General features: G+C 53.0%; 2 protein-coding genes across 9 annotated transcripts in view; one reads left to right on the top strand and one right to left on the bottom strand.

Annotated features, from left to right (window-relative positions):
• Window positions 1–7,286, top strand: part of Atg7 (autophagy related 7) — a 224,191-nt gene extending 216,905 nt beyond the window's left edge. For both annotated transcript variants that reach the window (XM_037204257.1, XM_037204256.1), the window contains exon 19: window positions 7,048–7,286. In XM_037204257.1, the coding sequence (XP_037060152.1) occupies window positions 7,048–7,080 (33 nt within the window). In that variant the 3' untranslated portion in view covers window positions 7,081–7,286. The remainder of the gene's footprint in view (window positions 1–7,047) is intronic.
• Window positions 7,287–9,840: 2,554 nt separating this feature from the next.
• Window positions 9,841–26,355, bottom strand: part of Vgll4 (vestigial like family member 4) — a 116,116-nt gene continuing 99,601 nt past the window's right edge. For 6 of the 7 annotated variants that reach the window (XM_028863969.2, XM_037204260.1, XM_028863970.2 and 3 more), the window contains 3 exons: window positions 11,998–12,196; window positions 10,781–10,898; window positions 9,841–10,474 (listed from right to left, as the gene is read on the bottom strand). In XM_028863969.2, the coding sequence (XP_028719802.1) occupies window positions 10,203–10,474; window positions 10,781–10,898; window positions 11,998–12,196 (589 nt within the window). In that variant the 3' untranslated portion in view covers window positions 9,841–10,202. Of the gene's footprint in view, window positions 10,475–10,780; window positions 10,899–11,997; window positions 12,197–23,274; window positions 23,477–26,355 lie in introns of those variants that run through there. The other variant, XM_028863973.2, reaches the window with a different exon arrangement.

Genomic DNA, 26,355 nt, shown 5'->3' with positions numbered 1-26,355 from the left:
TACATAAAGTGTCAGAATGAGCTCCCGGGAAGCCTGTGCATAGCCATTCCCTCCCAGAGCTCTGAGGGCTCCTACCTTCTTCTCCCACACTCTCCAATGGTGACCCCAAAAGCCCTGTGAGGTAGAGGGCAGGCCATGAATGCGTCTGCCACTTTAAAGTTTTCTAAGGAACCGAAAATCAGAGCTACATAATGGAAACCACTTTGCAGCCTCCAGCTTGGCCATTTATCTCAATCACCAGTGCATTTAAGATGTGGGCCAAACATATAAATCATATCTTGAAAGAAAGTATGTTGGTGCCACAAAAATTACCCTGTATTCTTACCACCTAATTCAAAAAATGTGTTTTGAAGCTTAGGGGAGTGCAAACAAGCTCAGGCTGTCAGTCTCCCCACACTTCTTCCCACACATCCCACCTCCTGGCCAAACTCCACAGAGGGAGGGGCTGAAGAGGTGATTGGCACGCCCTGGTGGGCTGTGCCTAGACTGATGGTCAGTGAAGGTCTAAGGCCAGGCCAAGCCCCTCCGTGGTCTGCTCCCATGTGTCAATGTTAGCTACTCAGCCCAGTGGCTCTCACCCGAGGTGACACTCTTCAGAGCTCCTTCACTGACATCCCAGGGAGGGGACCAAGGACCCTCAGACCCATCATCCAGACTAAGGTAAAGAGGCAGGAGAGGGCTGGGGGCCGGAATTTAAGGCCTCCCCATCTCAGAACTTCCATGAGTCCATTTGATCCCATGCTGCTCAGCGGTTCCTGGGAGAAACCAGTAGGTGTGTGTGGACCTTCCTACAGACAGGGCCCCAGCCCCAACTTCTGGAGCAACCGCCTACACACACACACACACACACACACAGTGCTTCCGGTCTGAGAGTGCACTGAGCACTCTGAAAGCATCAAGGAAGAATGAACTCACACCTGGGGTCCCAACAGCGGAATCTTGTTCTCACTTCCTGGCCTCATCTCGGTCTACTTTTGTCACCAAGCATAGGGTTGATTTTTCTCTGTGCATCTCATCCATTTGGGAACAAGTTTCATGCTCTTAAATCCTGCCTGCAAACAGGTCTGGACCCCTTCCTGCACCCGCATGGCAGGCTCCGGCCCTCCCTGAAGTGGGAGGCAGAGGTTCTGGCCCAGGCTTGTGGGACCGGCCTCCCCTCTCCTTGCTCCTCACCCTGGCCTTCACCTTCCTCAGAGGGACAGTTGGGACCTCCCTGCCACAGAGAATGTGCTAGAAGGTCTGTAGGTCTCCAGGTGGGGAGCTGTCACCTCCCCTGCTCCCTCCACATCTCCTACAACAAGACTAACAACAAAAGACAAGTTCAAATGGAAAGTTCTGGAAGGAGCTGTCTTACTCAGGGTTTTTATTGCTGTGACAAACACCAAGACCAAAAGCAAGTTGGGAGGAAAGGGTTTATTAGGCTTACACATCTACACTGTAGTCCATCACTGAAGGAAGCCAGGCCAGGAACTCAAACAGGGCAGGAACCTGGAGGCAGGAGTTGACATAGAGACAGTGGAGGGGTGCTGCTTACTGGCCTGCTCCCCTGGCTTGCTCAGCCTGCTTTCTTACAGAACCCAGGACCATCAACCCAGGGGTGACTCCACCCACAGTGGGCTGGACCCTCCCCATCAATTACTAATTAAGAAAATGCCTTACAGGCTTGTCTGCAGCCTGATCTTATGGAGGCATCTTCTTAATCGAGGGTCCCTTCTCTCTGATGACTCCAGCTTGTGTTGAGTGGACACCGAAACCGACATGAGATTACCCCTCAGGACCAATGTTATTAGAAGAAAGTCTCTGAGCCATGAGGGTGTAGGCCACCCCGAAGTAGGAGAGGGCAGCCAAGAGAACATTACATCAGAGACAGCATGGGGTGAGAGATGGGAGGAAGATGGGGAGGAAGATGAGGTGAGAGATGGGGAGGAAGATGGGGTGAGAGATGGGAGGAAGATGGGGTGAGAGATGAGAGGAAGATGGGGTGAGAGATGGAGGAAGATGGGGTGAGAGATGGGAGGAAGATGGGGTGAGAGATGGGGGGAAGATGGGGTGAGAGATGGGAGGAAGATGAGGAGGAAGATGGGGTGAGAGATGGGAGGAAGATGAGGAGGAAGATGAGGGGAGAGATGGGAGGAAGATGGGGTGAGAGATGGGAGGAAGATGGGGTGAGAGATGGGAGGAAGATGGGGTGAGAGATGGGGGGAAGATGGGGTGAGAGATGGGAGGAAGATGAGGAGGAAGATGGGGTGAGAGATGGGAGGAAGATGAGGAGGAAGATGAGGTGAGAGATGGGAGGAAGATGAGGAGGAAGATGGGGTGAGAGATGGGAGGAAGATGGGGTGAGAGATGGGAGGAAGATGGGGTGAGAGATGGGAAGAAGATGGGGTGAGAGATGGGAGGAAGATGGGGTGAGAGATGGGAGGAAGGAGGCAAAAATCTGGCAAGCAGGTGAGAGGCTCCCTCGCACAGAATGACAGAATCCTGAAGGGAGAGACAGGTCTTTCAGTGTGCTCTTGGAAACCCCAAGAACAAAGGAGGTTTTCTGATGTTTAAAGGCTAATTTTAGGGGGCAGCGGGTTGGAGGGAAGTTGCATGCCCTACGATTCCATCTGGCTTAGCCTGCCTACCAAGGGGCACAGGCTATAAACTTACCCTGCAGTTGCAAAGGGGTGGGACTGGTCTTCCTCACAGGCAAAAGTGGTATGAAGAAAACTGCCGGAGACCAGCAGAGACTGACTGCAGGGCATGTGGCCTGCTTTCCGGAGGCGAGGAAAGGCAGCTAGAGGGTCTGTGATAACTCGCTCCCCCAGGGTCATCCCCGGGCCCACAGTAACCCCCAATTAGAACTGACCAACAGTTGGGGAGGGGCTGCAGGCTCGCTCAGGAATATGGTTTCCCTTTCCTCCTTACTGACCCCACCACGAGGGAGAGGCCTACATGGCTGAGAGAAGCCTTTCTTCTCTCCTGCCCTGGGCATGTTGGACAAGCAGGCCTGGTCTGTCTTACAGTATTGCAGGTTTTTCTGCAAGACTGTCCCAAAGGGCTTGTGGAGACCCAGCAACAGTGAAATCCTTTGCCTGCCCCTCGGATGGGTCTCAGGAGGCTACATAGCACCCCCAGCTAGCCCCGCCCTCAGCTTCCAGCCTTCCAGGCTGTGACCTCCACCACCCCTCTGCTTACACCCCACCCCCCACCACCACCTTGCTTCCTGCCTGTCCTACTCAGCCTAGGATGTCATGGACCATACAATAGCACACAATCCATGAGCCATAGGGTCCCACAAGCCTGTCCTCTTTCTGGTCCTCACTCTTGGCCTAGGCATTTTGTCTTAGGAGGCCCTTCCTGGTCTTGGTGCTACCTGTTGATAGAACCCCCCTAAACCTAGGGCTAGCTGCCTAGAAGGGTCTGTGAGGGATGGCGGCACACAGGAGATGAGTAGGGTTCGCATCCCTCAGGAGAATGTAAGACAGACCTGCCAGCCTCCCCAGGGGCTCTGAATCTGCTCCTGTCCCCTGTCCCTCCCAGAAGAGGGACATGTAGGGAGGTAGGAGATGGGCCGTGCAGAGGCCCACATGGCATAAGGAGTGCCAGCCTCAGCTTTCACAAGCTGCAGTGGGGTTTAAGATGTTTACATTAGCACACCCCAAAATGTAATTGTGCCCTTCCCAGGTTTTGACAGTGTGCATGGTAGAGGTCCCTCAGGCCATGGTGTGCACCGCAGTGTGCCCAGCGCAGACCCAGGCTGGAATTGGATGCCAGCTGCTCCTTTCCAGAGTGCCATGCCTGGGCTGCAGCTGGCACACCTTTGTGCTCTCTGGGGCTGTGGGTCCAGGCAGATGTCCTCCCTGGCTCCTTGCATGGGTTAGAACTGTTAGAAGGGCCTTCTCTCATCTTAGGGCTGCGGCCTGACCTGCTGTTTCCTTGCAGAGCTGGGGTTCCTGCCATGACCTCCTTCAGTGAGACTGTGATGTGGATGTGTAAGCGAAATAAACCCTTTCCTCCCTAAGTCGCTTTTGGTCATAGTGTTTACCACAGCAAGAGAAACCCTAACTAAATACATGTGTATGATATGTGCAAGTGTGTGTATGCATGTGTGTGTGCGTGCAGCAGTGTGCATATGGAAGAAACAAGCCATGCTAGTCCTCACCGTCCACCTCATTCATGGGCAAGGTCTCTGGTGTTTGCCACTTTGTACAGCAGGCTAGCCCACAAGTTCCTGGTGATGCTGGTGTCTACTTCCCACCTCTTTGTAGGAGCACAGGGGTCACAGACACGTGCCACCATGCTCAGCTTTGCAGGGGTCCTAGGGACTTGAACTCGGCCTTCATGCTTGCCTGACAAGTATTATTTACCCAGTGAACCATCATCTCCTCAGCCCTTTGTGGGCTGATTGGCAGTTCCCCAGAAACTACCATGCGTCCACTGTGAAGCATCTGTTCAGTTTTGTTTTTTGCCTATTTTTAACAAATAAGTAGAGTTCTTTACACTAGCCCTTTGTATATGAAAACATTTTCTCTTATTATTTTTTTTTTTTCAAGCATCAAACTTTTAATTCCTGTTAAAAGGCGAGTCTTTCTTTCTTTCTCATTTCTGGGTGTCTTAGGTCTTCGCCTTCACTGGCTGCAAGTAGAGTGCCTTATGCCTGTTGAGGCCTCATCTTGACCACAAAGAGCTCAGGAGTCACAGCCCTTAGCCAGTTTTGTGTCCAGTGGCTGCACTGTCCACAGTGGGCGGGGGCCCCCCATAGCAATCACTAATTAAGAAGACGCCCATAAGCTTGCCTCCAGTTGGAGGGATTTTCTCAGTTGAGGTTCCTCTTCCCTGGTCACTCTAACCTGTGTCAGTCAGGGAGACAAAACCAAACAAAACTAACCAACATAGATATTTTAAAAGCTTTATAGCCAGGCAGTAGTGGGGCACACCTTTAATCCCGTACTCAGGAGCCAGAGGCATGTGGATCTCTGAGTTCGAGGCCAGCCTGGTCTACAGAGCAAGTTCCAGGACAGCCAGGGCTACACAGAGAAAACCTGTCATGAAAAACCAAAACTATCCAAACCAAACATGCAAACCAAACCTTTCTGGTGCCTTTCTCTTTAGAAAGGAGTATAGAAACTTGCCATGGTGGGTGATGCCTATAACCCTAGACTTGACAGGCTAAGGCGCGAGGATTGCATTGCTTTGAGCTCAAGGCTAGCCTAGGCTAGAGAGTGAAACTCGGTAATTGTCCTGCGCCAGCACCAAGCATTACCATTTGAGCAAATCTCTGCCAACTCACCGTCTTTATTCATCCAGAAGACAACTGTGAGCCGTTTAGGCCAGTGCTGTCCTGGGTGCTATGTGAACCCCACCATTGGGCATGGCCAGGCTGCCCTAGTGGAGAAGTCCCCCATTGTCCCTAGGGGTTGGGTTTAGAAGACCTCAATGGTTTCATAGTCACCTTTGGGTGGCTTGCAGGAGCCTCTCCAAGGGCCGGGCAGTGCCAGCAGCAGCCCCACCGGTCAGAACCAGTCCAGGAGCAACCATGATGAGCTCTACCTGCCCATCCACAGAGTATGCCACTTAGTGGCACCCAGGAAGGCTGGGCAGAAGATTCTGGCGCTCACCTTCCTCCGTCTTGGTCTGATGCCTCCAGCTACAACCCCCTCCTCACCATCCCCTTCCTCCACTGGCTGCCCAGCCTTTCCTATATATGGTCTCCCCAGCTTGGCAGCTTGTTGGCTGTGTGACCCCAGGCAGACTTTTACCTCTGAGCTGTTTATCTCCTTTACTCACTGGCAGGAGTGAGGCATCATGGGAGTATTAGCTCTGAGTGGTCACACCCCCCGGGACAGGTGATTATGTAAATGTGCGTGTTGAATGGGCCAGTATGGGTAGCTGAATCATGCTGCAATTTCCATGGGTCCATCTCCCCAGCTCAGCTGCAGATCCAGGTCAAGAGCTCTTACAGGCAGCCAAGCTACCTACCCCATGAGGTCAGGCGCCACTCTGGTGGGGATCTGGGACCAGAGGGACAGTGCCCAATAGGACAGGTGGCAAGTTCTCTTGCTCTGACGGGACCTGTGTAGAAATGAGGGACAGTATGGGGACACTGCCACCCTAGCTCGAGAGAGGAAGTCACCTTCTATGTTGCTGTCCACATCCTTGACAGCCAGCACTGCTGTGAATGTTTGGCCAGACCTCCTGACTCCTACCAACAAGCCGTCCCCTTCCCCAGCTCTGCAAGGCCTGACGGAGCCTTGTGCAACCCATTCTAGGAATTTTGGAAGGCTGAAGGCCTAGCTTCAGGGCCAGCTCTCTGGGGGTAGCAGGGTCTCGGGACCTGCTGTGTTGACCTCAGGTCACCTCTCTGCAGGACTTTTGCCAGGAGTTACTGGGACAGAGGCCTGGCCTGAGGGGCCACCTCCTTCTTGGGGTGTGGCTGGAGCGGGTTCCCTCCCCCATTCACACTCTCGGGCTCCCCAGGGATACACAGAGGCAGAATCTGGTAGTCTCTGTTACCCTGCCTAGGTAACCTGGGTTGCTGGGGGAGGGCTGTTCTGAGTGACAGGTAGCTCCCTCGCCTTAGTGTGGTGTCTGCACCTGGCCTAAGTAGCATGGACAGTGGGACAACACAGGGTGACATGTGCTCTCCTGCCAGCCCCCCAAGGGCTCCTGCCCTCACAAGCACAGCTTCTAGAGCACAGGGTACAGCTGGACAAGCCGATTGGGCCAGTGGTGCATGCTGCAAAGGTCAGGGGCTGGCCGGGCATGTGGAGGGGGAGGGGGAGGAGGAGCCGCCCAGCTGATGCAGTCCTCCGTCCACATTCAGCTTGCCCACTGGCTTTGGGAAAGGATGAAACTTGAGATTTAGTCAATTGAACAAGAAATAGGGTATCAGTCCTCAGAGACAGGGCAGCTCTGCGGAGCGGAATCCCAAGTTGGGAGACATACACAGTGCTTGTGGGAGTGTATGCTTCTGTTGTCATGGAGGCTGCAGTTGGGAAATGTCATCTGTGGGCATCGTGGGGCAGCAGAACCCGAGTTCAGTGTCTCCCCTTCTCCACACAGATCTGGGACATGAGTGACGAGGAGACCGTCTGAGGCAACCACAGCTCAGGAGTGCTCGGCCCTCAGCGCAGGACTGTTCCCCACGACTGGTGATCTGGGTCCTGCCACCTCCCTGGTTCTGATACCCACTCCCCTGAGGAGTAGGGGTACCCTCCACTGCCCAGTTCCGCTCTTTGCCGCACCATCTCACCAGCTCGGAAGTCAATAATAACTGTGGCATTGCCACTGATCTGGGCTCAGGTCCTTCCACGTGCATTGATTTTTTTCTTTCCCCTCCTGTTGTCAAAAGATTCCGGGGGGGATATTTTCACATTGGCGGGAAGCATCTGACCCAACCCAGCTCCAACCAGGGCGTCTAGGAGCCCCCCCCCCCCCCGAGCACCTGCAGGGGGCCCTGGGCAGCAGCGAGGGCTGAGCTTACTGCCCCTAGTGTTCAGGTGGAGCACCACACCGGCCCACCCTCGGCTGCGGGCATGTTGTGGTGCCACAGTGCTCCGGGGATGGAGAAGCTGCCGCCACGGTGCTGGTGGGGAGCAGGGCGGAGCTCTGCCTGACTGGTGTGCAGCTGGCCCACAGGCAGCTGCTGCATTGGGGTTGCTATTGGGGCAAGGCTAGCCTCCCTCTTCCTTTGGGTGGGTCCTTGGCAGTGTGGCCACTTAGGAGAGGTACTCGCTTCCTAGCACTCGCCCTCCCACACTTACACACCTTCAACTTTGGTCTCCTGTCCAGAACAGGAGCCCAGACATGGCTGACTTTGGCAGATTTCAGTAAGGGAGACTTGAGAGGACCTTGGCCTAAAGTAGAGGCCGCAACAGGTAACCCTACCCACCTGCACGATGATTCCCAGAAGCAGTCAGGCCTGGGCACAGGGCACCACATGCCACCTTAGGACACAAGAGCCACACAAAGCCTTGGTTTAAGAGCACTTTATTATTGTTCTTAAGGCTACTTTTAAGTACAAAAAAAAAAAAAAAGAAAAAAAGAAAGATGGCCTGCCAACCCTTTTTTTTTTCTTCTTCCAGGAAAAACAGGCCACAGAGAATGGTATGTTACAGATTTACAAACACAGAGAGGGCCAGTTCGCACATGGGTGGCTCGGTTCCAGGGAGGTCCCACGCCCCTGCCCAGGCAGGATGGCGCACTCCATGGCTGACGTGTGTGGCAGTCCCCTCCGGGGCACAGCCTATTCCAGATAGGTCAGTGCACCCGAGACCCAGCCACCACCACCCCCCCAGCCCAGCCCGCTCCCTGACGGGTGTCTGAGGCCTGTCGCCCACAGAGCCAGTCCGCGGTGAGGTGGTTCTCCTGTGACCACCTCAGGAGCCTGCAGAGTAACAAACGAATGGCTAGCAAGGCGGACGCGGTGCTGTCATGGAGTAACTGTGGTCCTGCACGATTCCAGACACACCTACGACAAAAAGATCAACTTTTCCCAAACAACAACAAATGATCACGATGGGAAAGGGGAAATTAAATAGCTACATATCATTAACAAATTAATTGTTCTTCAAAAATACCTACAAATTTCTCTGTACATTCTTTACGCACAGCGTAATGATGGTCTTTAAAATTACCTATATAAAAAAAGTGTTCTCAACAATTCTTTTTTCCTACAGAAAATATAGGGGCCTGAATGCCAAGCTTGGAAGCCCAGGAGAGTGGAGTGAACTGTGTGCGGGGCAGGAGGGCTGTCCACTTTCGTAAAGGCCGGTAGCCACCCTGTGACTCCGGGCGTCAGTCCCCGCCTTTCCACCCTTGCCTGCTTCCCCAAGTCCAACAGCTAACCTGCCTTCCTCCTACTGAAAGTCAGCCCCATGGGCTCCCATGTGCAAGGAGTCCATAATGCCTTGTTGGGGAGGTGGCCTGGCCCGGGGACAGCAATGCTCATGGCCGGGAGGAGCAGCAGCAGCTGTGGGGAAGCCATGTCTGCCCTGCTTGCTTCTAATGTCTAGTTAGTAGCTATTAATAGAGCGGGCAATAGTGATGCAGGAATAACTGTATAGTTATCACAGAGGAATGTGTACAGCCTTGGCCCCGGCAGGAGAGGAAGCGCACGCAGCCCCAGGGTGCAGACTGTCAGGCACCTGCTGTTTGGCCAGGAGTTGGAAAGGAGCAGTCTGCATCAAGGAGCCTAAAGACATGAACTCAAGTCCCCGGCCCAGGACGCACAAAATCAGCAGCAATGGGCCCCCCAGCCCACCACACCCACCGGCTGTGCGCTCCTTCTCGGAGTAAAGTGAGCGTCAGCCTCACAGCTCAGAAGCACAGCTGTCCCAGCAGTGAATGTATCTAGGGCTGTAGCTGACGACACAGGCTAATGCCGCCAACAGGAAGCCAGTCAGTGCTACAGTCTGACTTACAGTCAATAGAAACCAGCTATTATTCTTATTAAGACACGCACCATGTCAGAAGCACTACGAGTCCTCTAGCCTCAGCGCTAGCCTCACAAACTGCAGTGTTCAGAGAGGGTAAATGCCCATAGTCGGGGGGGGGAGTCTGCAGTCCAGTTGTGAGCACCTCAAGACTAGAGAGAAAGACCTAGAACCTGCTAGAGACCTTCCAAGTTCAGCGGCAATGCGAGCACACACACGGTCACAAGTGTCCCCTAGCAGTCTGCCCTCGCGCTGGCATCTCCGACAGCTGCCCGACAGGCAGCCCTGCCCTCCATAGTGCAAATCGGGACAGTTCTGTCCAGGCAGACACATGCACACACAGACTGAGCCCGGACCCCAGGTGGAAGCCAGGCCGTGCATACTCGGTCTCAAAAGCTAAGAGCACAAAGCGTCCGGATCCCCGTGTCTTCATGGCTTGTGACTAAGAAAGGGCCGCAGGGTCCCGGCTGCCGGGTGGCAGACCTGCAGAGGTTTCTTTGGTAACCAGGGCAGGAAGCAAGGATGCTCCGCTGGACCGATGCTCCGTGCTGTTCCTGTTGCCACGTTGAGACCCCTTGTATGAACACCAAGCAAGTACAAAAACAGAGCAGAACAAAAGTCCAGACAACATGGTTTTGCGAATAAACCACCCTCCCACCCTCCCCCCGAGATTTTTTTTTTTCTGTTTTTTTTTGTTTTTGTTTTTTTCCCCCTTAAGCACTGACTGTTCAAAGCTCAGGCAAACCATGCAGATCCCTGTGTGGCTGGAGGGTGGAGCCCCCTTCAGGAGACCACAGAGGGGGAGTGACTATGGCTGACCATGTGGGCCGTGGGGCTAGCTGGCTGGCCCCGGCGTGAGGCCGACTCTGGGCTGCTGGAAGCGCTGTCCTTGGCCGCTTTGATCTGAAGCCACGTGTCACCTAGTGCTTTGGCAAAGTGGTCGTCCACAGAGCCAGTGATGGACACCGAGTTGGGTGCCGGCTCTGGTTCCTTGTAGTTCTTGCCCAGGCTCCGGCGGAAGTGCTCTTCCACCACAGGATCACAGGTTGCAGTTGCTGCAAAGGACGGACCAGGAGAGAGGTGGCTGCGTCAGGGGCACTTAGCCACACTGGGCTCGAGGGTGGATCCCAAGTGTCTTTATGGCACTCACTCACAACGGTGGGGCCTGTCTTCCTGTCACTGAAGCCCAGAGGGGCCAGGGACCAAATGTTCTTATCCCTTTCCACCCAAACCATGGCCAATTCAAGGTACACGTGTGCTCAAAACCAGTGTCTTTCAACTCAACGCTAAGTGAGCTTCAGGGAGAGGTTGACCCAGGGTTCCCACATGCTGTAACAGGCTACGGTGGGTGGGAAACTCACCACTGGGCGGTCTCCGGTAACTGGCAGACCCGGGTGCCGAACAGCCACTGTGTGCAACAGGGCAGTGAGAGAGGTTGCGGGCGCCTGCAGATGCGCAGGTGATCACGGAGGGCCGGTTCTGTAGGAGGGAGGACAGCGCGGCTCCTGCATCCACTGATGGGCTGGGCAGCTGCGGCCCGAGGCCCAGCTCCTCTTGACAGGGACCTCCCTACACTCAGTTGCTCCTGGAACCCTACTGTGTTACAACAGCAGGTCCAGAGGGGGAGACTAGACGTGCTGGGGTGCCCCTGCCCCTGCGGGTGAGCCCCTGACATACAGCATCTCCTCGGGGCCAGTGAGTGTGTCCAGTGAGTGGAAACTGGGAACCAGGCCCACCTCGGGTCACACAGAACTGCCCGCAGTCTCGATGCTGTTAAAGCCTCTTCATACGGTTCCTGTCGGAAACCTCACCCTTTTGTTGTCCCTGGGGCCTGCTGTGTGTGGCGGCTAAGGCAAGCAAGTGCTCATGTCCTCAGCATCCTCTACCTGCCTGCTCTTTGCGAGACGAGGTCTTATGAAGTTGCCTTGAACTTGTAATCCTCCTGCCTCAGTCTCCCAAGTAGCTAAGATTATAAGCTTGAAACACCAGATCTGGCCTTGTTTTTTAAAAAGCAATCATCTTGCCAGGTGGTAGTGTCGCACACCTTTAATCCCAATACTCTTGAGGCAGGCAGATCTATGTGAGTTCAAGGCCAGCCTGGTCTACAGAGCCAGTTCCAGGACAGCCAAGGCTACACAGAAAAAAACCCTGTCTTGAATCACCCCCCCCCAAAAAAATTTATTTTCCTTTAATAACAATAAAAAGAGCCTGTGTCTTAATGACAGGTTCGTGACCACTGACTTTATAAGATGCAAGCCCAAAACAAAGCCATTGACATTTAACTTTGTGAAATCACACGGAGTCAGCACAGGCCTCTCGGGAGGGTTACTACACTGATCCTGAGGAGCAGAGTGCCAGGGAACATTGGGGGAGGGACACGTGGAGGGGCCCTTGCTCACCAACTCCAACCCTGTACTATGCAAAGCAGTGAAGCCTCAGGACTGGGGGAGCCGAGGCCCCTTCAACTTCCGGACTTCCGCTCGAGGTTCCCATGCAGCTCTTGGTCTCCACACCCCACCCGACCTGGTCACCTCGGGAACGAGAACTGAAAGCCAGCGGCTTGGCATCCCACACACACCTGCTGCCGCTCCACAGCCGACCTGCCCGCGTCACTGCTGGTCTTCGTCAGTGCAAGAGGCTGCTCCATGAGGCCAGGGAGGGACGCATACAGGTGGCCGCCATGCAAGCTCACAGCGGGGGCTGCAGCCCGCTCAATGGGACTGCGGCTCCGTTCCCTGGGATCTCTGCCGCGGCAGTCTCCGTTGACAGTCTTATTCCTGCAAGACAGGAGCATGCTCAGAGGGGGATGACTGGTAAGGAGCCATGCACTTCCCCCAGATGTTTCCATGACATTCCTACCCTGATGCTAAGGGTAGGACCAAAGGCTGAGTTGAGGAACCAGGCCCTAAGTACAGGAGAAGCACCTTTGAGCCTAAGTTGGCTCTGTGGCCTCCCTCTTTGGCCGGCAGACATGTCACTCAGCAGTGTAGCCTGCCTGCCTGCCGACAGGCGAGGTCAACTCCAACATGCTCAGTTTGACCACCACTGGTCATTGAGGTAGGATGGGAATGCTGATGGCCAGGGAACCCTGACACGTGCTATGAGCCAGCTCTGGTGTGAGACCATTCTGGTGTCTGCTCCTAAGCAGCAGAGAGCCCAGACAGGACACCAAGGCAGTGGGCACCTGAGTGGCCGGCTCATCTCCTGACGACCTCTTCTGTGTGGGTCTGCTCCTCATTAGTGCAGAAGGTGGCAGCCCGTGGGCAGCGCTTGTACCCAGAAACCACAGCAGCCGCTGAAGAAGACAGCAGCTTCCCTGAGCCGTAGGGGCCTGCGCACCTGGTGAATGATGGACCACAGGCCAGAGGCCCAAGGCTGCCGCCTCTAGAAGGGGCTTTAGAGAATGTCAACACACGTATGGCATGAGAACCTGCAAGGCCAGCTTCCACAACCCTTCCAGGCTCAGCTCTGCCCTCCCTCCGTCCCACTGACTCTAGAACCGTCACCGGTGCTCAGGGGCTGTCCCTTTTTAGCCAGCTGCCAGAGCGAGCACTTGAAAAATCTAAAGGAGGTGGGGGGCTGATTCCTAAGGCTTTTGGAAATTTCCGATTCCTCTGAGCTCCGCTTGGCCGGCTCTTTACCGTCAGGGAAGCAGGACGTGTCTACTTGGGCTTTGTTTGAGCAGAGAGCAGCCATGCCTGCCTGCTGGGCCAGCCAAATACAACATGCTAATGTTTAGTCACACACCATACACACGGCACGTGCACACACACACACACACACATACACACACGTGTGCCAGCCATACCTTTTATTGACTTTTAATTGTAAGAAGCGACACAGCACCATCTTGGGTACTCGGCATCCCTTTCTCTCGGTGGTGACCTCTTGTAAAACTGCCCTGCAGGGCACTGACATGACCGCTCACTAGCCTCATCATCCCCTGACTTTGCTGTGCTCATCTCAAAGCCATCTTTTCACGAAGCAAATCTGACCCAACAGACGTCTTTTCAAGCATCAGCAGCCACCACCTTTTCCACTAACCCTGCTCCCGACTGCCTTTCCACTTTCACCTCTGGCTCTGTGCCCCAGACCTTGAGGCTGTAGCAACAACTGTCCACCTGCCATTTGCCAGGGAGGCTGCAGCCACAGTGTGCTGCTCTGAATGTGCGTTGGCCCTGAATTCCAGGGCCCTCGTGCAAACCCTCAGGGCAGAAACCACCACGCCACTGCCAATCACCTCTGCCCATCCTACACCAGCACTCAAAGCTTTGTGGAGACAAAGTCCGGCCTGTCTTGAGCCTCAGACCACCTGCACAGGGAAAGGAAGACATCACAACGCAGATCTGGGATGGGCAGGATCATGGGAACCAGTGAAGCCCAGGGAGATGGAGTCTACATGCCTGGGGGCTCAAGCAGCAGACACCAGCAAGGTCAGGAAATCGCAGGGAACACTATGGTTCCCAAAGAACCTGCAGCAGGCAACGGGTCCAGAAGTAGCAGCACAAAGAGGACTGGAGGGTCTGAGGAAGACAGCCTACAGATGGCAAGGCGACTCAGGCAGGCTAGCATCACATGTCCCCGTGACCTCAAGGTCACCAGTCCTTAGCACCTTGGATCCACACAGCACTTTCACATGGCCAAGCACCAACCTCAATGATGAGATACATAGAGTGTAGAATGAGGGGGTACCAGCAGGGCCCTCCAGGACTCAACACCTAGGAAATCATTCAGTTGGCACTGGGCATGGTCCACCATACAAAATATCATGAAACACAGAACAAGCCTGGGAACTTGCTGGTTAATTTTAGTAAAATTACACATCACTCATATTTCCAGCTCGTTTTCCTGGTTCCTGGAGTTAAAGACAGACATTGTTTTCCATGTCCCTCCCCCTCTGAATGAATCACAGCCCAGTGCGTCCTGTGCCGTCAGGACGCTGACCCAAACCACACACATCCTGCCGCTCCTTAAAGACCAAGTTGGTGGATGGAAAACCAACAGGGGCCCTGCTAGGGCCTAGAGGACTCCCGGAGCTGCCTGGGAGCAGCGACCTTGCCCATGGGCGGGCATTTCCATTATTTTAGGAGAGAAACAGAAAAGGCAGGCAGGCAAAGAGAAACCACCACAATTAAGCAGGCCAGAGTTTTCTGGGGATAGTCGCCATGTGCTACTGTCTGAGTTCAGAAGACAAAATGTCAACGGCACTTGCGGAAAGTAGACTAGATCAGATCCCAGGAAGTCCAACTCCAACAAAACACACGGCGGTGAAACAAGTGTCTGGCCCTTAACCAGGTGCAGAGCGGAGGGTTAGCCCCCACAGCCTTAGGAACCATGGTACATTGGCCGGGCAGAGGAGTAAGGAAGGGCCCACCCAGCCTCGGGCTTCCCATAACACACAGGATATCCTGGAGGTGACAGGGTGAGCCTTCCCGATACCAGTCTGTGCTGGCATCACTGTGTGCCGGGGCAGAGACCCTCTTGCCCTCACACTGTGCCCTGGGAACCCGCATGATAGTCACAAGCCTTCCCACAGCCTAACACTAATAGTCGGGGGACAGAAACTAAGCCTTCAGACCCTCCCAAAGCCATGACTAATCTTGAGGCCATCTACTTTGACAAGAATCGTGTCATTAGCGGGGACATGATGGCACAGACCATGTCCTCTGTGCCCCAACCATAGCTTTCTCTCCCTTGACAATCAGGAAGAAAGCCATGTTCCCATGTCCACCTCAAAGCCAAAAGCATGAACAGCACCACTGAGGCTGGCTGACATTTCTGTCCCTGTCTACAAAGGTGCCGTCTCACTTTCTGATCAGTGAAATTTCAAAACAACTCCAGGGAACTAGCCAACCAACATATGCCTCATTCCTTCCGTCACAGGAAGCTGAGACCCGAGTCCCAGCCGGGGAACCTCCTGTGGGAGCATATTATTGGGAGAGCATGGCCCCCTCAAGCTATTCACACTGATGGTCTTTTCATCCCTTTCTGAGTGCTCAGACCTTACTATGATGAACTCCGAAGAGGGAAACAGGTTGAGAGGGCCAAGGCACTATCTGAAGTTCCCAGGCTGGTTCAGTCAAGGCCTCCAGTGCACACACAGCTCACTGTCTGGGGCAGTGAAACCTCCCCTTTCTGTGATGGGGCAGAGCACTGTTCCTTCACATCTCTCAGCAACGCATTTGATTCTCTTCTGTGAATCGCTTTTAATTTCTGTCACCATCTGAAAAGGGACCCCTGAAAGATGCTATGTGTGACTAGATCTACTAAGATGAGGTTACCAGAGCCACAACTCAATGCCACTGAAGGGTGACTAAGGTGACAGGCACTCAGAGCAAAGACCATCTTGAGAGACCAAGGGTGGAAGTTAAGAGAGCCTCCCTCAGAAGAAACCATTTTCTGTTAGCCCAGGCTAGCCTTGAACTGACAGAGCTCAGCCTGCCTCTGCCTACTCATATCAGATAAAAGAGTTAGAAAACCAGTGATGCCAGGGAGCCTGATCCCAGCTGGGCTAGCCTCCACTAATGTTCGTGCTTACACCTTAGCTTTACTCAAAAATAAATAAATAAATAAATAAATAAACAAACAGTTATAAAAGTTGTTTTTAAAGCTTAAAAAGGTATGAAGAAAACATTTTTGTCCAGCTGTGTAATAATTTTGTGCTAATAAATATTATCAAAAAAAATCAACAATGGTAAAATTGAAACATTTTGGGCCAGCAAGATGACTCCGTGTGTCCTTGCTCATTTGCCTTGCCAGCCCAATGACCTGAGTTGGCATGATGATAAATAGAAGTCACCCAATGAGGCTTCTCAGGCTCATGGCCCTATCTTTCCACTGCTCTGCCTCTACCTCTGGCACCAAATTGCTTTATAGACCTCTAGAAATTCTCTACAGTGATGCTTTCTGCTGACTGACTTACAATTAATGCAAAAGCATTTTAAAGCTTTAGAACAGTGGCTCTCACCCTTCCTAAGGCTGCAACCCTTTTACAGTGCCTCAGTTGTGGTGACCCCAACCATAAAATGATTTTGCTGCTACTTCACAACTGTAATTTTGCTACTGTGATTAATCGTAATGTAAATATCCGACATGCAGGATGTCTGATGCACCACCCCTATTGGGGTCTCGACCCACAGGTTGAGAACCACTGCTTTAAAGATTTCTTACGTATACAGTGTTCTGCTTGTGTGTATGCCTGCACACCAGAAGGGGGCGCCAGATCTCATTACAGATGGTTGTGCGCACCATATGGACGCTGGGAATTGAATCAGGACCTCTGAAGAGCAGCCAGTGCTCTTGCCTCCCGAGCCATCTCTCCAGCGCCTGCTTTAGAGTCTTCCAGAAGAAAGGACCCTAAGCCTCACTGGCCCTCAGATAACACATGCTATGCACTGAATCACAGCCTGGTGTATGAGGCTAGGAGGCCAAGGCCAGTCAGCGAGGACGCAGAGTGCATGGCCCTGGGCCTGGCTGCTCCAGAAGCCAGTGAGATACCGGCATGTCCGCTTCCCTGCATGCAGAAGGGAATGCCTTGGAGCTGGCGCTCATCTGACCCATGAGCTCAGCAACTCTGGAAGCTGCTGGAAGGAAAGCTCTTGCCTGGTTTTCCACTCTCCTTCACTGCCACGTGCCACCACCACAGCTGGGGAGCACTGCCCCCTCCTCCCCTACCTCCCCCAGTGCCAAACCAGCTCTGAGGTGGCACCTTAGAACTGTGCTGTATGAGGGAAAGGGGACAGATCTGCCCGAGTCCCAGCAGGGTAGGTGACAGTGCAGGGTCACCCAACCACTCCTGTAACAGGAGGCAAAGGTTGCTGGGTAGAAGAGCCTGAGAACCACATGCCCCTGCCTGCCACCCTTCTGATGAGGACTAGGGACTTGTCCCCACAACTGAGCCCAGGGCTTCATGAAAGAGCCTGACTGTGTCATGAATGATGTCCCCTCCACCACCACCCTGCTCCCCTGGCCCCTCCAGCAGCCAAGGTGTCACTTGCATCCCAAAGAGCAAGGTGGCAGGCAAGGGCACCCAGGAGCTGTGACCAACAGCCGCAGTGCTACAGCACCCAGGTAAGCTAAAGGTTTCTGGAAGCTGCAGTGCAAGCCGCACAATCTGAGACCTGTCTGGAGCGCCACACAGTTCTCCTCTTCCTGTCATGTGACAGCATGCAGGGCCTCTTACAAATACTCCTCTCTGATGGCCCAGTGCACTGCCCCACCGAGGTGTAGTCTCCTGCTCAGCTTCCTCCCAGTGCAAACCATGCAGACATTCCCAGCAGTTGCTTCCTTTGCCCCATGTCCCCAGAAAGGCACACACTCTACTAAAACGATCTGAAATAACCAGATGAGTCCAAGGTGGCTCCGGCTCTGTGTCTTCGAGGAGTGGTCCCACTCACAAGCCCAGCTCTCCGAGTTTACCCGGCCTGGGCCTCACACTTGGGCTCCACTCTGACTCCAGCCCCGGTCCCCCCAGACCAGAACTGTCTGCATGTGTTTTACATCATTAGCTGAGACAACAGAAAGAAACGGAAGCCTGAGAATCAGGTCTGCCCTGAGACTGGGGGTGGAGCACCATGCTCTCGCCATGTTAGCCAAGCAAGAGCTGGTCCACCTGTGGCCACAAAGCCCCAAGGACTACACACAAACAGGCCAAGAACCCATGTGCACGCCAAGCACGGTTTACAGGGCCCGAGGATCATGTGCTGTACACATGCACGCTTGGATGCTAATGAATGGAGATGCTGCGGAGATTAATAACTGTTCACTTGAGATCCCTGCTGCTCCTGGGTGCACAGCTGTTTTCATCATTATACAGTCTCTCAATGAATGATACTCAGAAGCACAACCACTATCGTGTTTTTGGCATTAAGCAGTCCTCAAACTAGAGAGGGATGGAAAGCATCAGGCTCTTCCTGCCGAAGCCCAGCCGCCACATCTGCCACGGACAGAAAACTCTAGACCACTCCCTCTCCACCCAGGGACGGGCATCGCTGGGCTAGCATTTATATTGTTACCCTTTAGGCAGAACTTAGGACCACTGAGATGAAGACTGGAGAATGGGGCGAAGGAAGAAGCTGGGAACATGCCAAACATCCAGCACCAGTTCCCTGCAGACCCTCCTGGAAGCCCACCTCCCCCTGCCTCCCTCTCCCACTCCCAGCTTCCTCCAGACAAGCCTTCCTAGGGTTAGAAAAGAAAAATACAGGACCCTAGCTCCCAGTGCCCCCTTAGGAAGGCCGTGACTGACCAGGAGTGAGGACACAGTCCCTCCAGCCACCAGGAGTGATCAAACAGAACAGGACCAGCTGGTGTCACGCACAGCAGCAGGTACAGTTTTATGAATGAACTAACTTTCAAAAAGCAAACCCATTCTTAGGAGGAATCAGCATCAGGAGTTCACGAGGCTAGGCAGACAGGGCAGCACCTGGATCAGGACTCCTGGAGAAACTCCAGGAGGGTAATCCTTGATCACAAATCCACCAAGAGGACAGACAGGTCTGCAAACACTGTCAACCACATCCCCCTCTGCTCCCTTGCCGACACAGGGTCTTTCAGAGCTTCCTGCTGGATCTTGGGAAGGTTCCCTCCTAGTTTCTCCTCCACACTTCTGCGGAAAGCCACTGGAAAATAACAGACTGTTGGTGAAAACACCAGAAGCTTCATCCTACCACGGGGTGGGGGTGGGGGTGCATGTGCTGGGCGCCGGCCACAGAGATGGCTGCACCCATGCTTAGAGACACTTGTAGGGACACGGCTTCCTTCCTCCGACAAGCCACTCAGTACAGAGCCTGCCTTCTGATGAGGGACAGGTGCCTTCGGAGGCCATGTCTTTGCGCCACATCTTCTTCTTGGAAAAACTCAGGGAACTTATTCCTTCTTCCAGAAAAGTCTTTCCCTGCCTGACTTGCCAGAACTCGGCAACAAACACAGCCTCTTCAAACTACTCCAGCGCCAGGTCCTCCCCAGGCCACCAGCAGCACCACACACACACTCCACTGTGAGGAGCTGTCCCAAGCAGTGCCTGGCGCTCCACATCGCTGCAGAGGAGAACTGGGACCCCCTGCTCACCCAGGGAAAAGCTGGCTCCCTCAGCACAGTGGTAAGCTCTCAACTGAAGACCTGTATGCTAGGTGAAAATAAGACCGATTACCCCAGGACACAGTCCTCAGCACCTGTGTCCAATAAGAAGATGAGGTCAGCAGCCAGGCAGTGGTGGCGCACGCCTTTAATCCCAGCGCTCAGGGGGCAAAGGCAGGCAGATCTCTGTGAGTTCGAGGCCAGCCTGGTCTACAGAGCGAGATCCAGGACAGGCACCAAAAAACTACACAGAGAAACCCTGTCTCAAAAAAGCAAAAACAACAAAACAACAAAAAAAGGTGAGGTCTTGGGCTGCAATCCCCAGCACCCACATGGTGGCTCACAGCCGTCTGTAACTCCAGTTCCAGGGAATCTGACGCCCTCTTCTGGCCTCTGTGGGCACTGCATCATTGTAATGCACAGACATACATGCAAGTAAACCACCCATACACATAAAATAAGTTAATCTAAAAAGAAAGGTGGGGGCACACTTAAGTGTTCCTTTCAGTTCAGACCTACCTGTGACCCCCCTCTGGAGCAGACACCCTGCATTCCTACACGTGTGTGTGTGTGTGTGTGTGTGTGTGTGTGTGTGTGTGTGTGTGTGATCCACGTGGCTGCACACTCACATTCTGCACAAGGGTGCCAGCACCCTGCCGCTGGTGGTGACAGGTCCCAAATTACCTCGTCAAGTCTTTCATACACGGGTTCAGCACCAAATAAAAACCAGAAAGGAAGTTTTCCTTCTCAAGACACCTATAACTCTGACTGACTTTGAAAATTACAAACCACAACAAAAATCAGCCACGACATTACCATAAAGCTAGCTACATGAACCTTAGGTATTGAAAATCTACAGCAATGGGATATACACCTGAGAAATGATCTTCTGACACCCACATGGTTTCTATATAACAGTACCAATAAAGGGCCCAACAAAAGGCCCAAACACAGATTCTCAGTGTTCAGGGACAATTGTCTCCAAGCACCTAGTCTGGCCTTGCTGAACTCCACTTTCCAAATTCAGGGGGAAGGGGAGGATTTTCTTTTTTTTAAAAAAAATACATACACTGAATTGTAGAAATAAGCTTTAAATTATTTTAAGGAAACATGGTTTGAGAATTATCTTCGTGCTTGGAAACACTACAGTGTGCTAGCAACTGGATGGGCTAATTACAACTCAGGTCCTCCATTCTTAGAAGTTCCCCATAGACAGGGGCCATCACTGAAGGCCTATTTCATCCCTCTCCAGGTCACAGGACTGCCCTTCCACACTGCCATTCAGGGTCTTGCTAAGGAGGCCAAGCTGGCCTCCAACCTGAGATTCTCCTGCCTCACCTCCCTTACTACTAGAATTGCAGGTGTGCATCACCATCTAGAATCCCCCCCCCCAGCTGTGTGCTTTGCTTTCCCTGGTGGTCACTGACATCTACGAGCAATGTCCTGGCTGTTACAATCTATTCAGTCCGAACCTTGGAGCTCTGAAGGGGGAGGAGAATGAACAGGGGGACCCAACTTTCTGCTCATCGCTGATATGGCATTTTATCTAGGCCTGTGTAGAGGATTCTAAGCCCTGGTTCCTCTTATGAATGCATTCAAGTGAAGTCACTGAGTCCTGTGACTTCACCTGTAGATGATGGGCTCCAACAACAGACAGCTGGCTCTCCATCCCTCAGCACTAGCCACTGTTCCAACATACTTACCCCGTGACACTGATCAGTGAGTGCTCTTCAAGTGAACCAAAGTTCACCACTAGCCCCATGGTTTATTTCTGTGTTATGGTAAGGGACACTATCATTTAATGTTTTTAAAATTTATGTTTTAGTATGAGTGTTTTCCTGCACAAAATGGTGTGGAACCCTCTAAAGCTGGAGTTACAGGTGGTTGTTAACTACTTTGTGAATGTTGGGACCTGAACTCTGGTCCTTTGCAAAAGCAGCCAGGGTCTTTAACCTCTGAGCCGTCTCTCTAGCCCCCACAATACCATATTTAAGGATATTGTTCAGTAGCAATAGTTGCGTTCACACAGCTATACAATATATAATAAACATCACCACCACCTACCTCCATGAGTTCTCTTCTGTCGCCACTAAGCACTAACTCCCAGTCAGACCATTCTGGGGTATGGCCACTCCACATTCCCTCTAGATGAGCCAAGCCATTCATTCTCCAAACTAGAGGCCTTGCATAAGTTGACTCACGGACTGTCATTGTTTTGACTCTGGCTTATTTCATTTATCGTGATACCCTTCATGGTTCAGCCATGTGTTGGTATGTGTCAGAATTTCCTGCCTCTTTAAGGCTGAATATATTCCACTGAAACACACAGACTCATGCTTTTAGCCATACACCCAATGATGGGCATTTTCCTGTGCTGTTCCCAGCTCTTGGCTATATAAACAGAACCACTGTGAGTCTAGGTGTACAAGCAGGAACCAGTACCCCCTATTTTCAATCATTCTGTGTAAATTCCCAGAAGAGGGGCTGTTGGATCACAGGGTGATTCTTGGTCTTTGTCCTTAAAAGTTCTGACAACCCGGGTGGTGGTGGTGCACGCCTTCAATCCCAGCACTCAGAGGCAGAGGCAGGTGGGTCTTTGAGTTAGAGGCCAAGGCTACACAGACAAACCCTGCCTCGAAAACAAACAAACCAAAGTTCTGACAAATCACAGTAGTATATCGGGTTGACTCTCTAGAGCACGTCTCTCTTACCATCTGTCCCTCCCTGCTACAGAGAAACCAAAGAAAGGTTGCCAGGAGCACAGGTCTGTCTGGTCCTCCAGCACAGAACTGATAAGCCTTATTAAAAACAGCCTACCTGGGTTATGGGAGCAGGACTCACACACACTGTCAACATGGCACACATGTTAATGCGCACCCTCCTCCCAGCCCACCAGAACACGCGACAGTGTGGAGCTGTGCTGTGATCAGCCGCGAGCTTCTGGGAGACTCACAGCCACACAGCTGCGGTTCTCATTTCTCACCAGGAGCCCGGAACAATTGCTTCAAGTCTTCCGAGGGTGGCTAAGTTAACAGTAATAGCTACCACTTGTGTGGCAGCAGTGTGTGGTGGGACCGAGTCCTCAGCATGTCTACACCAGTCCATGCAACAAGGGCACGCACTCCAACCTGCTGGCCCCTCGGCTTGGTGCAGCTTAGCTGGGCAGCGGGCAGGTCTCAGAGTGGATGGATGTGGAGGGAGCTTGGAAGTGCTGTTGTGCAAGTTCCCCCGAGCTGGGACACAAGCATTTTTTATCAGACCCGAGAGGTCGAGAGGTCGATGGCTAAGGATGAGAACCTGAGTGGAGTGGCCAGGGGGAAGGCCCCATCGCTGAGGTCAGAGCCTCCAGACTTCGCCAAGTGCCTTTATTTATCGTTCTCTTCTGTTAAGAATAAGCTGGAGAGCAGAAGCGTGAGCCTGGCATCTGGTCTGAGGAGGAGGACCAGGGCCTCCAGCAGCTGCTCCTCTCCAGCTAGACCCTGTCACGTGACAGCCGCACCTGAACCTGGGCGACTGCTTAACTCTGCCAGCTCCCTCCGCACTCCGCTCCCCTGACAGGCCCCTCGTCCTTGCAGGAGGACCTGGTGGCTACATGGCTCGGCTTGGAACAAGGTGCTGGGCGGCCAGGAGACAGGGACCGGAGGAACGTCCCTCTCTGCCCATCAGCTAGCTCTGTCTCCCCCAGCTTAAATTAATTACAGCTGAAAACACAGCGCTGCCATCTGCTTTGAAAACGGCAGGATAAGGGGATAAAATGAAAGGGGGTTTTGGTACTAACCTCACTTTAATCATTGCCAAGGAGCATGAAGACAGCCCAGCGTCCTCCCACAAGAAAGCCTGGGGCCTCACAAACTTGGCAGGAACGGCGGGCGCGCGCCCCGTCAGAATAAGAGTCCCCCGGAGGAGGGTGTGAGGTGCGGGGCCGCCTGCCCCGCGCTGCAGGGGAAGCTTCCTGCGGGCCTGGGAGAGGCTGGGAACTCCTGGGAGGCGTTATTTACAGAGCGCTGCCTGCCAAGAACGTTGCATGCATCGCTGCAGTTCCATTTTCAGAGAAAACAGATCTGCTGTCAGAATTACAGCAAGCCACTTCCTCTTTCTTTGTTTCCCTACCTTCCATAACATCAGGCTTTTAGCAAACTCTACAACTTGGCCAAAGGAAATGCTGGCAGGAAGGGGCGAGGCAGGAGGGAGGGGACAGGCCTGCAGTTGAGCTTCTGTGGGTTCTCTGCTCCTCCTGCCCTCCTCACAGACCCCACTTGAGAGGCCAGCACTCCAGACACAGCTAGCCCCGGGTGAGCACGTCATCTGGTCGGATCTGCAAATTTATGAACCTTATCCCAGGCCAGCAGCCTCAGTGACCAGGGGAGTCAAGGGCCTGCCTGGTTCCTTTAGATCCATGCTTGCAGCGTGCACGGGCCTGCTGGCTGCTTTCACACGGCAACAGAACCGCAGTTATATCAAGCAAGCCTTCATAAGCCAGACCTGTAGCACAGAAGATGAAAGCACCCCAATGAAAGAGCATTTCTTGTGGGAGGAAAACTCATTTAAAAAAAGAAAAAAGATGCAAAGGCTGTCTTCCAGTCCTACCAACTGTCACTGTCTATAGCAACCGTGTCCATAACACCGCATCTCAGGATGTAACCTTCTAGTAAATGCTGCATCCATCAAGACCCAGGGAACATCTGGCAAAATGGTTCAAGAAAAACAATTTCATTTAGGATTTCAGAGTTTACGAAGAGCACCCAACAAGAGACTAGTAACACATGCTCCTGGCTCGGCTCAGCAGGAACGGTTCTGGAAGGGAAAGAGCAGTGGGAGACAGCCATGGAGGCCTCGGGAGGCAGACCTACCCCTTCCACAGTGAGGAGCCCTGGTCAGCCGCTGCGCTCCATAGTCCCACCCCACCTCTCCACCCAGGGCTAAACCCCTCCAGTTTCCACTGTCTCTAATGCAGGAGACTATCAGAAAGAGCCTAGCTAAACAGACCAGTGACGTCCATAATGCTCAGTGGTACTGAGCAGTGGCCACTGCCCTGTCCTAGCCATGTGTTATGAGTGTTATCCAATACAGTTCAGTCCTTTCTAGAGTGCTTTTAGAAGGCTTTCCTGCTAAAGAAAAAGATATAGTGAGTGATCCAAGCACTTCCAAAGAAAAACCCTGTGTGTTGGGGGAGGGGCGTGGGAGACAGCACAGAGGTCACCTCTGGTGTCCTTCATCATGGGCCATCCACCTTGGGTTCGTTTTTTTTGCTGCTGTCATTGATTTTTAAAAAACAGTGTCTGTCTCACTGGCTTGAAACTCACGCCAAGTAGGCTGTGCTGACTGGCCAGGGAGCCCCAGGGATCTGCCTCCCCAGCACTGGGGTGAGAGTGTGTGGCCCCAACCAGCTTTTTCTTGTGGTTCTGGGCATGGAAGAACTCAATCAAGTCTGCATTGCCTCACTGACGGGCTATCAGTCCAGCCTGAAAGACCTTTCTTCTACCAACACCGTACTCTTTGAAAGTCTTCGGAAGACAGAAGCGTGCCAGACAGTCACAGAAGAACCCGTGTAGCCAGCAGGCACAGGCGGAGAGCGGACTGCAGAGCTGAGTGAAGGTGCTAGCTAGCTCCCACAGTCTAAACAAGTGAGAAGTAGTCATCCCTGGGGAGAGGCGGGGAAAGGGGCGGTGCGCACAGGTTATCAGACACCAAACCGGTACCCCCCAACCCACAAAGTCCACTTTCAGAAAAACGGGATACTAGACATGAACAGGAAGGGGGTGCCAAGGAGGCCTGCAAAGCCCAGACAAACCTCCTGAACGGCCCGAGCATCTTTACTTGCTATTGCTACCAAGCTCTTCCGGTCACCAGCAACAGGAAAACCTTCAAAGAGAGAACCAACTGGAAGCAGTTAACCAACCTTTAAAGATGGGAAAAATGAGGCGGACCCAGGGAGAAATGCCCCTGGCCCTGCCCCCGCCCCAGCACTCGGAGGCACACTCAGCACCCATGCAGCGCAGTAGAGCCCCATGAAGGAGCAGAGACAAACAAGCCTGAGGTCCTGAGACCATGCAAGGGCTGTAGTCAGGACACTCGCCCAGCATGCATGAAGTCCTGCGTCCAGTCCTCAGCATAGAAACCAGGTGTGGTGGCGTGCCTGTCAACCCAGCGCTGAAGAGACGGAGGCAGAAGGATCAGAAGTCATCCTTGGCAGCACAGTGAAACTGAGGCCAGTTTGTTCTCTCAACAACCACTGTTTCAGTTGCCTATCAAACGTGCTGCTGCTGGAAATTCCAGGTCCCCGGTACACCCATGCATGCGCATGTTTCCCCCAGCACAAACATGCACACATTTCCAGTTTTCAGTCTACAGAATCCACCCGTGGGTTGGGATGTAGGTCCCATCTCCAGCACTTCAGGGACACAGAGAGAAGTGTGTGTGTGTGTGTGTGTGTGTGTGTGTGTGTGTGTGTGTGTGTGTGTGACGGGGGTGGGGATGGGGGTGTTAATCTGAGCTTCAAATGAATTATCAACAAGCAAACAACTGGCAATCACAGGAAAACAATGTATTTTGGTTGGGTTAGGAAGAAAAAGAAACCTTGGTCATGAGTAACTGGGTTTATTATTTGTTTGTTTTTATTTGCTTTTAACTGGGTTTATTATTTGTTTGTCTTTATTTTTTAGTTAAACTGCCTAACTAGTTGGCTGGAACCAGTAGCCTCTGGAGTACTGGTCAAACTATGAAAAGGAGAGCCATCCTAAGGCAGAGGTGACCTGCCTTGCATCTCAGTGGGGTGACCTCCAAGCCTGATGCTTCTTTGACATCCTGTCCTTTGACTTTCTCTCCTTGCCCTCTTTGAGAGCTCAGCCTCCCCCACATG

The sequence above is a fragment of the Peromyscus leucopus genome, chromosome 3 (assembly GCF_004664715.2).
Source record: "Peromyscus leucopus breed LL Stock chromosome 3, UCI_PerLeu_2.1, whole genome shotgun sequence".
Taxonomy (NCBI): Eukaryota; Metazoa; Chordata; class Mammalia; order Rodentia; family Cricetidae; genus Peromyscus; species Peromyscus leucopus.
This window is presented reverse-complemented; position numbering and strand designations above follow the sequence as displayed.